The following is a 14,012-nucleotide window of genomic DNA, read 5'->3' as shown; positions in this document are numbered from 1 at the left end:
CCAAGTCATCTTCTATTCTTTAAGTGACATTTATAAAGTGACCAAAAGATAGACTTTCTAATTTTTAACTTCTCATCAAAGCCCCCAATGGAATATCTTCTGATTTAAGAAAGACTGCCCTTAACGACATTTGATGCTCCCGATGTTATTTGAAGCACATGTAAAAACACACATGCGCCCATCTACCTGGAAAACACCAGAATCGCCACCCGGGTACTAGCCTGGCTGAGAGCAGAACTCTACCTGGAAGTCTGAAGAAAAATAAAACTTTTCTTCAGTAAAACAATCATCTAAAGGAATCCTGCCCTAAAGTTTATACTCACTGTCATGAGTAGATTGTGAAATACTAATTCATTTAACAGACATCGAGAATCAGAGAAAGTACTTCTAGCAATTACAAATAAAAATGAAGAGAATAAATGGCAAATGTTTTACCAGCCCATCTTGACTAGGGAAAAAATAATTTCCCAACTCGGAAAAATGAGGAACTCAATTAAGGATCTGACTTTCCAAAGAGGTTACAAATCTATGATCTTGTGAGTGACTTGAGGGTACCAAGTCGGTGATTTAAAACCATCTGCACAAATACTGGGGCACTTAGGCTGGCCGGCGTGGCTCAGTGGTTGAGCGTCGACCAGGAGGTCACAGTTCAATTCCTGGTCAGGGCACATGCTTGGGTTGTGGGCTCGATACCCAGTGTGGGGCGTGCAGGAGGCAGCTGATCAATGATTCTCTCTCATCATGGATGTTTCTCTCTCCCTCTCTCTCTCCCTTCCCCTCTGAAATCAATAAAATACATTTAAAAAAATACGTGGGCATTTGTTATACGTTTATCTCGTCCACTTTCTTGGTGAGGCTCATTCAGGGCTCCTGAGAAGTAGTGAAATCAGAGCGTGGGTCACCCTTTGAAAACTCCTAGCTTTGAGCAAACCACTTAATGTTTCTGAGTCTCAGCTGCTTGCCTGTGTAGTCTAGGGCAGCGGTCGCCAACCCTTCGGACCTCACGGATCATCAGCGTTCTGCCGACCACCTGTTGGCGCCTGCTGGTCTAGGCGGTAACATTATTCTCCCTCTCCCCTCCCAGAAGCCCGGTGGGGGACAGAGTCATGGACTTCGAGACAGCCCAAACCAAACCAGGTGCATATTTTCCTACACACGTGAGGCCTGGGTAAGTTCTGCCTGAGCCTCAGTTTCCTCATCTCTACACATAGAATATCAAACCTATTCACACATCGTTAGGATTAGAGAAAATTTATGTAAGTATTCAGCACTTATTAAGCTTTCAATAAATGGTAGCTACCAATGCTTGGGAACAAACTCATTTGGCTTGACTGTTTCTTCAAATACCATGTCGTTTCTTACTGACGTGACTACATCATAGCACTTCTCCACTAGTCTGTCTATGTCAGGCGTCCTCAAACGACGGCCCGCGGGCCACATGCGGGTGTTTTTGCCGTTTTGTTTTTTTACTTCAAAATAAGATATGTGCCGTGTGCATAGGAATTTGTTCATAGTTTTTTTTAAACTATAGTCCGGCCCTCCAACGGTCTGAGGGACAGTGAACTGGCCCCCTGTTTAAAAAGTTTGAGGACCCCTGATATGAATATATTTTCTTTTGCATGTGGGAGACTTGTTGTGATACTTTTCTGGTGAAATATGTCATGAGACTATGACATTAGCCAACCTCCCAATAATGAGATCTCTTAAGTTTTTTTCTCCTCTGAGCATTCTAGTCTGCGTGCTGCCAGAAATGTTAAATCTAGTCATTAATTATTTTATTTACTCTTCAACAATCACCCACTGAAGGCTGAGTATGTGAGATCTATGCCAGAAGTTGTATTGCAGAAGGAATTAGCCTATATATTTCATCACAGATGGTTTCATTACATACTATAAGTTATTCAGATATATTATTGTAGTAACATAGAAAACAGATGATATTATAGTTTATGTAAATTGTAATGGGAATTAAGAATGACTTTTGGCAACATGTTACATATTCTCTAGGAAATCATATACAACCTCTTTCCCTAAGGGTTACTATATAAATTAAATAAATCCTCTGAGGATTAACCAAGGAACGGTATTTAAAAATAGAAACCACTTTTAAAATGGTCATATGAGTGATTCAATATTGAATTATCTTTCAGAGTACATTCTTAATGGCATTAAGTCCAGAATAATTTTTACAACTGGAAATAAGAAACTGTTCTTCTGTTTTTACTTTATTTCCCTTAACAATCATAAGCCATCATCTATTTCTACTAATGGAAAAACAACGGAATTTCACAACACACACACATATGATGCTCTAAAACATTTCCTTTCATCATTATAAGCACACTCCATTTCCTATTATCATCATCAACGTAATCCACTCTAAAGCAACTGGGTGCCTCCAATATGCAGTAATCACAAACTAAGTGACAAAAATGATGACTACGTAGAGCAGGGATCAGCAGACTACTGCTTTTGGACCAAATCCGGCCCACCACCTACTTTTGTAAATAAGTTTTCTCAGACTACAACAATCTGGTCCATTTGTTTACATATAAACTAGGGCTGCTTTCTTGATACGCTGGCAGAGTTACGTGGTTATGATACAGACCGTATGGCTTATTAAGCTTAGAATATTTTCTAACCATTCATTTACAGAAAAGGTTTGCCAAACCCTGCTTTAAAGTAGGGGTATTAAAGAATTTCTACATCAATGCTGAGTATCAACACAAAAATTAAGAAGGAACTGAGAGAGAGAGTTTGCTGCAATTCTGCTCCATTTGGCTTGTGCCCCAAGCTTAGCGGACGCACCTAGGTGGGTAAAGCCACCCATCTGGGTAGACAAGTTCCCTGTGAGCTCAGTCCTGGCCGGGCCGCCGGGCCACGGTGGCTCCCACCTGGGTCACAAAAAGTCCGGTGTCCCCAGCCACCTAGCAAATGCCGTGGAACGGTGCACCCACTCTTCTCTAGAGTGGGGGCCTCAGCCTGCCTCTCCTGTCTCTGCTCTCAGCCAGGTGATGGCACCCCACGTCTGGTCTGTCCCCATGGCCTCACTTGGTGGCAGTGCAGTGGTTACCGGGCCAGGGCGCCTTACCTGCGTGCTGCTCCTGGGTCCGCACCTGCAGGTACATGAAGAGCAGCAGCCCGGCCACCCCGAACATCAGCACCGAGAGGAAGACGCCCTGGGGACGCATGGCCCTCAGATGGCGGCGCTCCTCCCACTTGCAGGGCCCATGGTGTCTGTCACTGAGCGGCAGCCCGGCCTCTTCTCTGGAGCGCTCGTCCCGGGAAATCACCTGCAATGATGCAACATCCACATTTTACTTCGTGGCGACACTTCTTCGCAAACACGCTGTGACTGTGCGGAGTCCACGCCGGAGGCCTAGGCGAGAGGGCTGCGCGCCGGGACAGGAGGAGCCACAGGGCTCCAGCGGGGCCTGCTCTGGGGTCTGCGCGCCCTTAGCCAGGCCGACTGCCCGCACCTCCTGAGGAACACCCGGCACTTAGTAGGGCAGCATGGCCAGACGTAGGCCTCTTCTACCGAGAGGAACGCAGGGTGCGGGTCACCTGACATCTACATCCACTGGGAATGAATTGCGTTTCCAAAGACGTGCCGTGGAATGAAGGGGAAACCCTTCACGCCTCACAGATATATGAAGCTCAGAAATGCAGTCAATTATAGTTTCCCTCTCATGCAAAAGTAATAGACTATACAGCTTACAGGGTACATTTAATATCACTTAAGGGCACAAAGGGATAAATATGAAAAGGTCAGCCTGGCCAGTGTGGTTCAGCGGTTGAGCATTGACCAATGAACCAGCAGGCCATGGTTCCATTCCCAGTCAGGGCACATCACATGTCCGGGTTGTGGGCTCGATCCCCAGTGTGGGGCGTGCAGGAGGCAGCTGATCAATGATTCTCTCTCATCATCGATGTTTCTATCTCTCTCTCCCTCTCCCTTCCTCTCTCTAAAATCAATAAAAACATATTTAAAAAAATAAAAGGTCAGAGTTCAGGGATGTCTTTCATAATAACATGAGCGTACAGAATCTACCTCAGGTTACAGACATCTACCTCAGGAATAAAAGCTTACTTTATTTAAAGAAATACTGAAATGACTTTGTTTTAGAACAATTTCATTGAGTGTAATCTTAACTTTAAAAAAACAATAGTTGTACCCACTTTTGAGAATCTAATGAAGATGTAAACATCTCCTTAGGAACCATACACACACGCACACCACCCTGTATCAGGTATCAGCTTGCTGATGCGCCCTCACGGAAACCTGAGTTCAGAAGCCCTATGAACTGCCAAGCAAACATGAGCTCACCAGCTCGCCTGGCTAACGAGGCCAAGGTCGTGGCTTTGTCTCTAAGGCCGGCCAAAGCCCTGGGCGCTGCTGCCTGGCACGGACCACACCCCCTCTCTGGATGAGAAGCCTAGCCCGGTGTTTCCTCAATGGGAAGACTCAGCACAGCTCACGCTGCCGGGTTAACATTCTTCTCTTTCTCCCTCCACCCCTTCAATCATGCCTCCAAAGCTTCTGGGGAGGATGCTGACAGCCTTCTCAAGAGGCGTCGGGGAGGGTCAGACAAAGGTAACGACGACTGTGGGAAACGGCCTGGCGGGTGGAAGGATGATAGTTAGCTCTTCTTGGCAAAACCCATTTCACTCAAACGCTGGCCCTCACAGGTAACGTCTGAGGTCAGAAGTGGCCGTGAACGTCCGAGAGCAATCTCCTGATTAGAAGAAGACGAGTTCACCAGCAAAAGGAGGCACATCACAGTCCATTTCCTCCATGTTTTACACGGAAGGGCCCGGTAGGAGCAGTGGTGGTCTACATCACCCAGGAGCTTTCTGGAATCCACTCAGTTCCCTGAGCACGGGGCCATGGCTCCCATTTCCACAAGTGCTTCCGACAATGTCAGGCATTTCTTGATGTGGGCAGTAGAGGAAGTCCATACATAAGTAGAAGGAAAAATACAGCTGGTTTGATAGGAGATATTTTGCTCTTATAATGATTCTAAACTAAAATATTACGGGCTTTCCAAGCTCATGGGACGAGAATCAATTCCTGAGGGAGATGTGCAGTTGGAGATTCCAAGCCTGACTCCCTCAGGGAGAGCTGAGGATGAAGTCGGCCCTCTCTCCTCTGGATGCTCAAGTTAAACAATGGCCAGCTAATCCCTGGGCACACGGAAGATTCAGGCAGGAGGAAGCCAGTTAAACAAAACCCACCACTAAGGAAAAAATAGCTGTTTACAAGAAGAAAGAGACTTTTACAATCTGTCTACATAATTAACACTTAGCCCAGAAGAGAGAGAGTAAAAGAACACATGTAAATCAGAACAGAGCCACAGACCTGGGGGGAGGGTGGGTATGAAAGCTGAAAGCAGTCCTGGGCGGGGGTGGAGCGGGGGAGGGGGGTTGCAGAAGGACAGTGTTACCTAGGATGCTGGAATAGAAGTAAGAACTTGCCCCTCCTTCCTGCAGGAGATGTAGCCACCCCCCGACAGCCTCCTGGGCAAGAAGGCAGTAGAAAGCCCCTAATGGTTATCCTGGCAGATGCCAGTGGGACTGAGTGATTAAACCCACAAGGCAGAAAGGCAATCCGGGGTAAAACGGAGATTTCCCTTAGATTTTCTCCCTCTCAGTCCATTAACCCGACCTTGGCATTAGGAAGGCAGTGGCTCTCCTTAAACAAAGGTGAGGCAGCAAGAGCAGCAGCATTGCTTTAGGCAAACCTGAAGGTCGCCTGTGATCACACCTATTGGGAGAGTGTACAGCCACCTCCCAGCCTGCGGGAAGGTGCGGACTATCGGAGATGGAATGACTCGGAATAATGCTATTTCATGGTCAAGCACTAGCTGTACACTTAGGCTTCCTGTATTTTGTACAACTCCTTCCTCTCCCTGCTCATAGGTGCAGTCCCTTGAATCCACGAGGTATCCAGTGTGTTGTGCTGAACTGAATTTAGAGCTCTGATAAACAAATAAGGCAATTGATTTTCCAGGTGTACTTGAAAATCCTTAGTCCTAACCTCCACATTGAGAAATATGGACGATTACATTACTGAAAAAAAGGGTCTGCATGACTATTAAAAAATACGTATTTGTTGTTACTTGCATATCCTATTGATTTACCCCCAACAATTACAGAAAGAAATAGAAAAACAACTGCTCCACTCTGTTATCTCTTTCCCAACACTTTAACAATTATTATTTTTGAGATGAGCAACATAACTGATCCTCACGGAAATGCAAATAAAACCACAGTGAGATATTACCTCCTGCCTGTCAAAATGGCTGTTACCAGAAAGACAGGAAATAGCCCATGCTGGAGAGGATGTGGAGAAAAGAGAGCCCTTGTATGCTGTTTATGGGAAGGTAAGTTGGTGCAGCTGCTATGGAAAACAGGAAGAAGGATCCTCAAAAAATTAAAAATACAACTGCCACATCATCCAGCAATCCCACTTCTGGGAATTTGCCTGAAAGAAACAAAAACACGATGTTGAAGAGATCTGGACGCCGTGCTCATAGAGCGTTATTTATAGTAGCCAAGGCATGGAAGCAACCTGAGGGTCAGGTAAATTGACAGATAAATGGATAAAGAAGTTGTAGTCTGTCTCTCTATCTATCGATGTGCCTATCTATCATCTGTTTAGAGAGAAGAGAATATGATTCAGCCACAAAAAAGAAGGAAATCCTGCCATTTGGGAGAACATGCATGGACCTTGACTTACCAGCTAGTCTTGGACAAAAACATGTGATAGACTCAAACTCATGACATTGTTTGGGACAATTTAAAAAGACGTGACCAGGGTTTGGGGAAACCAACAAGGGACAGAGCAGACCCCAAGCGTAAGTAACAGCAACCACTCCTAGAAGTGAAGACAGGAAGTAGGAAGCTAAGCATGAAGCATGAGAAGGGGCTGGAAGGAGAAGGATGGCTGATAGGAGCTGGAGCGTATTGCCCAGGGACACAGACACCATGCTGCAGCCGGGAGTCAAAGCAACAGAGAATCACCATCCCATCCTCCATTTCCTTCTGTCCTTACATTTCCCGTCATGACTCCCATTCAGCCAAATCAACAAAAAGCCCGATGACCAGGGGCCCTGTAGGCAGCACATGCCGTGACCTCCGTCCCACAGGGAGGGCAGGGATGGCTGGTGTCGCGCTCAGCTTGTGTTCTCTATGAATTTTCTAAGATAATATTCTCCCCTTCAAATAATAAAATTATTCTTCCTTCCAAAGTTTTAAAGTGATGCTTTCCATATTTAGCACTGAAATCTACCTGGAATTTATTTGTGTGTACATTATAAGCTATCTATTCCATCTGGATAGCTATTGTCCAACTCTATTAAGTAGTTGGCATTTTATTTGGTAGGTGTTGTGGGCACATAAATATTTTAAAAACGTGTAGTTTCTATCAACCATAATGAAATTAGATTGGGATATGTAGTCTACTGATATTTAGTCAATTATGGACAGTGTTTATTAAAAAAACAACACCTAGATAGTACCCATCTTATTTAGTTATTATAAAATGTGTTAATAACCATAAAACAATAAAGCTTGACTGAATTACTTTTAATTGACCAAGGAATGTGACCTTTATTTACTATTTATTACATTATTGTTTTTATTATTTTAGAAGTTAAATAACCCTATTTTGATCTATTTTGTTATAGACTAATTCCTAAAATTGGATAAGCAATTTCTATATATTTCCACCTAATCCTCAAAAAATGCAAATGTTTTTTAAACATGTTTTTTAAATGTATAAACTTTTATTTTGAAATTATTTTAGACTCACAGAGGAGTTGCAAAAATAGTACAGAGACCCTGTGTACCCTTAACCCAGCTTCCTCCAATGATAACTTTTTATATAACCAAGGACAATTTATTAAGACCAGAAACTTGACACAGTGTATGTGGAAAGCAGAATAATGCCTCCTGCCCGCCCCCCCCCCCCCCACCTCCCAAAGAGGTTCATCTCTTAACCATTGGGGCCTGTGACTACATTCCCTTCCATGGCAACGGGAATTAGAGCTGCAGATGGAATGAAGGTTTTGCTAATCAGCTGACATGGGAGATTATTCTGGATTACCTGGGCGACCCCAATTTAACTACGAGGGTCCTTAAAAGTGGCAGAGGCAAGCCACAGGGGTCAGAGGGATGTGACCTGAGAAGGACTCGCTCTTGTTGGCTCTGGAGCTGATGGAGATAGAGAAAGGGAACCATGAGCCAAGGACTGCAGGTGCCTCCAGAAGCTAGAAAAGACAAGGACAGAGCCTACCTGGAGCCCACGAGAAAGAATGAGGACCTGCTGCCCAGCCAGTGTGGCTCAGTGGTTGAGCTTCGACCTACTAACCAGGAGGTCACGGTTTGATTCCCAGTCAGGGCCCAGCCCAGGTTGCTGGATCGATTCCCAGTAGCGGGGTATGGGAGGCAGCTGATCCATGATTCTCTTTCATCATTGATGTTTCTATCTCCCTCTCTCTTCCTCTCTGAAATCAATGAAAATATATTTTAAAAAAAGAAAGAATGAGGATCTGCTGATACCTTGATTTTAGCCTGTGTCAGACTTCTGACTCAGAGAAGTGTAAGAGAAAACATTTGAGCTGTTAAAGCCACTGCATTTGCTATGATTTGTTGTGGCAGCAAAGAAAACTAATATTGTACAATACTATTACAAAGGGACGTTTAAGAAAAGAGAGTTTGTCATATTGCTATGAACAGCTAAGAATAATGCTGGTCTTTTCAAATATTTCCACGTGGTTTCTCACGTACAGTGTTCCGTGTTCTATTCCTGTAATAGCTCAACCAGTAGCTGTATTTCACCATACAGGAGAGAAAGCCACTTTCCTTTGCCAGACACTAATTTATAGGTGCTTCCTTACACATACTGTTGCTTTGATTTCCTGTATAATTTATTTCACAGGTACCTTCTCCTTTTAGCTGTAATAATGAAAAGTTAGTTATAATTAAAAAAATTTTAACAAGACAAGTCTTTGTCCTTATAATCTTTGTTTTAGAAAAAGTTTTAAACTCTCATTTTACATTGTAGTGTTCAAGGTAGTCATTAAAGAAAAACAAAAATAGATCTTTGAAGACTGTGTAAGCCTAAAAGCAAAGGCCCTCTGCAAACATTGGTTTGTATTGGGGAAAGGAAAAGAAACACCCAGAGATTATTGTTCAATGGATTGCTCCTCTCAACCCTCATTTTTACTTGCTTCGCATTCTACAATTTTAAAGTGTTAAAAGATTCCGATATGTTACATTTGGATGATACAACAATACCGTTGAGTTTACTCTTGTTTAAGCAATTATAAGAATCTGTACCATGCATTATCCACCAGTCAGGAATCACCGGGATCACACTGAGTAACACGTCGGTACACAACATGAATTCTGTTTTATTCAAGGGACTTAGGAAGACAGAGGGAGTCCTTTTTGGAGTCCCGGGATAAGCCATGGCGATACAAGAAAGTGGTAAGTTGCATCCTCACGTCTAAGATGACTCGAAGGAGTTATCAGCAGAGATTATGTCGTAGGAAGCAAGGGGGCTAACAAGTATAATGAAATAACCGAGTTTTAGTTGTTGTAGTAATGAATACTGTAATCTAGAAGGGCTGAATAACGGATGGCTTCCAGCCCGTGACTGGGATGAACTGGGATCTTTAGGTTACAAGCAGGAAGCGGAATGAAAGGCTATGCAGGTGGGTGCTGCGCCGTCTGCCTCCCGGATACCTGTGCTGCTCCTCTCGGAGGAAGCCACACGGTTTTCAACAGCCTGTCCTCACCTCCAGTCCCTGTGAAGGCCCCCGATCTGTCCCCAGCCTCACAGGGCCCTCTGCTCTGAAGGACACTTGTCACTTGTCACAGGGCCCACTCCGATAATCCAGGATCCTTAACTTGATTACATCAGCAGAGACCCTTTCTCCAGAGAGGCTCCCCGGTCCCGGGAGTAAGACCTGGACAGATCTTACTGGGGATCACCATTCCACCCATCACATCAGGTGGCCCAGGCTCCTCTGGCGACAGGGATTGCTTCAAAGGTGATCGAATCAGAACAAAACCCGGAGCTTTGGTCCTGGGAAGGATGTTTACTCCCCCAGGGAATGTGAATGAGAAAGCACACAGTTCCCTCTGCGGCTAGGAGCTGCTGGCTGCCCTGAGGAAGGCCCGCCTCAAGTCCCGGGCGGCACAGAGCGGGCACAGCGGAGGCATCCGAGAGGAAAGGGGAGAGGCTCCCACTGGGTCCTGACTGCGGCCCCTGCCTCTGAATTTGTCCTTTAGAAAAGCCAATAAGTTTCCTTTATTTTTCCATCTATTTCAAAGCAATTGTGAGGATCGTAAGAGAGCTATGTGGGCTGCAGCAATTTTGGCCGGATAATCAGAAATAAATGAAGTAATCATAACATTTATTGAGCAGTTATTACATTCTGGGAGCTATGTAAGCATTTCATATTGATTGTTCAATTTAATTCCCACAGTAACACTGCCGTCTTCCCCAGTGAACAATCCACAGGGCCGCTCACAGAACCACAGAGTCTGAAGCAGAGCTCAGTGAACGCCGAGGTGAGAGGTGCAGGGGAGGCGGGCCACAGAGCACCCTGGCAGCAGCCTAATCCGACTCTATGAGTCTTGTGGGCGCTGGGAAACCACAGGCAGGTGGGAAGGGAGTGGAGTGGTCAGGTTTGCATTTTGGGAGGGTCACGAGGCTTGAAGACTGGACTGAAAGGAAGACCAGAGGCAGTCAGGGAGAGAAAGGAAAGCCATTGGGCGGCGAGTCCTCAGAGCAGAGATGGGACCGGATCATACGCCCGTCCAACAATCTGTCTGTCCTTTGTGTATGCGCACCCTCTTGTCCTTCATTCCTGGAGGCAGCTTAAGGTAGTGTACGCTAAGGATATAGTTTCTTTTCACACATTATCTACCACCTGCATGCCGACTATGCTAATACGTTCTATACTGTGCTTAAGTATAAAGACGCAGGAGCCCGAGGGCCTGGCTTCAAATCACAGCTTGACAATGAACTAGTTTGGTGACACGGCTTCTTATGTAACCTCTGCGTGCCTCAGTTTCCTCACATCTGAACTGGGGATAAAAAAATACCTACCATGTGAGGGTGCTGGGAGATACGTTAATACACGAACAATATTTAGAAGAACACTTGGCCCACAGAAGTGCTCTACAATATTGAAATGTCAATATCTTTATATTTCAGATGACCAGCTGTAGGACGGCAGTTCATCACTAAGTATTGGTTGACAGATCGGCCAGTTTTACTTCAAACCGCAGTCTATTTTTACTGGTAGAGGTTTATTCTTTCAATTCAAGCCAAGTCAATCCAATCAATAAACATCCATTAAGCCAGAATGTGACCCAGGCCCTGTGCCAGACACTGTAGGCAAATGAGCAAGGTTTCAATTCTGCCCTTCATCAGAGAATGTCTGAATATATCTCTTCATAACCTGCACAGGTTGTTCTAGTAGAGCTTTCTAGAACAATTCATAACAAATCCGTTCTCTCATTTGCAATTATTTTCCAATTATTGAAGACAATTATCCTTAATCCCTTTTTTTTTTTTTTACTCCAGGAAACAATAAATATACAAAATTCCTTCAGCCATTTCTCACGGGACCTGGCTTAGAAAACTTCAATCTAATTGCCTCTCTCCAGACACATTCCCATTTGTTCGTGCTTTTCTTTAAGTGCAGAGCTCAGGAGCAGACACAAGGACCAAGGCATGACTGAATGGGGGACAGTGTTGTGAGAATCAGCCCCATTAAAATAATGGCTGCACCTGAGTGCGTCCCCGGAAAGAGTGGGCGAGGGAAGCAGGTTACAGGTTGGAGCCCCTGAGGCTTCCGTCTGTCCCAACAACAGCAAGAGAGAGAGTATCCTTCTTACGAAATTTGAAGCAATGGATTGTGCAGCAGGAATCATGTCACAAAGAAAATGCAATTAAGAGCCCCAGATAGAATATTAGCTCAGGGCGGGCTGTCGTTGATCTATGTTCAACAAATTGTCAAAACAGATTTTCAAATCAGTATTTTTATGGTGTGACAATAAAACATAGGTTGTTTTATTAGTACTATTGTTACTGGTTGTTACATCGATAAAATGTCTTTTATATGTTTTCACCTATATATTACTTTATTGCTAAATTCCCTCTTCTGCTTATCACAGTAATGATGAAATCCTTGTAGAGGTATTATGTTTATAGAGTATCGGCCTCCTTATACCAGACATGTTGGGTAGTAATTTTTGTTAATGATTAACTAGGCAGTCGATACCTATAAGGAAGATTGTTATCTGTTGTCTGTTGTCTAGACATCTGATGTGCTGCTCTTATATAATGTCTCTTATAGAAAGGGTAATGCTACTTTCCATGGAATAGTAACACTCCATGGCTGACAGGAAACGCTACAAGACACTAGAAATGCATATATATTCTATGTGATGTGTGTCTTACAGACAGTGGTGCTTGTGAGCCAAGAACTCATGGCTGGCTTTGAGCAATCACATGCAAATATGTACTAAATCCTTCCTGGTGCTCCCTGTCTCTCCTCTTGTTTCACATTCCAGCCCTTTTGCACATAGTCTGTGCACATTTAATAGAAAAATAACACGAACTGAAATGGCAAAGGTGCTAACCTACAAATCTTGGTTTAAAAATAAAAATAAAATAAATCTGCAAAGATATCTACTGACAAAAGAACCATACAGTAAGCTCTTAAGGCATTTTCAAAGAACACACCACAAAGACAGTGCTCATATTACAATATCAAAGTAACTGCCTACGGTATTTATTGAAATAAGTAGAGATATATTTGGAAGCTTGAAATGCTGGCAACAAAAGAAAGCAGGAACAATACATAACCCTGAATATCAACATTCTGTATAAAAGCAGGACGAACAACAAAACATGTAAAAAATATTGTGAAACCTCAAGGAGTCTACACAATTATAAATAGTTAGTGATGCTTTTAATGCTATTATGGTACTGGTTAATTTCAATTAATTTAATTAACTAATCCATGAAGATGATTTCTAGTTAAATGAAGTCAGATGGAACTCATATATTCCCATCTTCAAATTCCTCTAAAATAAAGAAACAAAAATATATACACATATTTACAAAAATATAGAGAAGGGAAGAGGAGAGATGATTACAAGAGAGTGAGGGAATAATAAAGTTTTAGAAGATGACATGCAGGCAAAGGAGTGATGGCCAATCTAAAGCTAAAAGTCATAAAATGCTGAAAAGAAAGTGTTTCCATAGATGCCAACAAGACGCAAGACACTGTGTGCTGCAGAGCCCAGGAAGGGTCCCGTCGCTCCTCCAGAAGAGGTGATGCAAGCGAGGACCCAATAGGCAGCGGAGAGAAGCAGGGCAGAAAACAAAAAAGGAAAATAATGAAACAAAGAATAAGTTCTAGAGAACCATACCTTACATCCTTAGAGAGATAAGAGAGAAAACAGGTTCTATCAAAGCAGGCTGGAACCCTATCTATATATATATATATATCAAAGCCTAAGCCACCGGCTGACCGGCCAGTAGCTATGATGTGCACTGACCACCAGGGGGAAGATGCTCAATGCAGGAGCTGCTGAGCTGCAGTGACTTGGCAGCTGTGGTTCTCAGGTGATGCACCCGGAACCAGAGAGGAGGGAGCCGGATTCCAGCGTGTGTCACCCTCTCGTAATCTGGGATCCCTTGGGGGATGTCAGAGAGCTGGTTTCAGCCCGATCCCGGCAGGCCAGGCCGAGGGACTCCACTGGTGCACAAATCTGTGCAACCGGGCATCTAGTGTTTAATAAAAAGAAGTCAGAGAGGAAAAAAAAAAAGAGCTAGAAGATTAAGGTGACTTCTCAGAAGGTAGAGAACAAAGACAGATGAAAATTGGACAAGGAAAAAAACAAAACAAGATATAGGATTCTTTGAGAAGATTCAAAATCTGAATAATAGAAATTTCTGGCAGACAGAACTAAGAAAGCAAAAG

General features: G+C 43.8%; 1 protein-coding gene across 1 annotated transcript in view; it reads right to left on the bottom strand.

The window, feature by feature from the left end:
* Positions 1–14,012, bottom strand: part of CHST9 (carbohydrate sulfotransferase 9) — a 182,552-nt gene that overhangs the window by 148,186 nt on the left and 20,354 nt on the right. The window contains exon 2 of the mRNA XM_079783320.1: positions 3,092–3,293. Within this exon, the coding sequence (XP_079639446.1) occupies positions 3,092–3,191 (100 nt within the window). The 5' untranslated portion in view covers positions 3,192–3,293. The remainder of the gene's footprint in view (positions 1–3,091; positions 3,294–14,012) is intronic.

The sequence above is a fragment of the Cnephaeus nilssonii genome, assembly GCF_951640355.1.
Source record: "Cnephaeus nilssonii genome assembly, chromosome: 11".
NCBI lineage: Eukaryota > Metazoa > Chordata > Mammalia > Chiroptera > Vespertilionidae > Cnephaeus > Cnephaeus nilssonii.
Note: the sequence above shows the minus strand (reverse complement) of the source record. Positions and strands in the feature narration are given on the sequence as shown.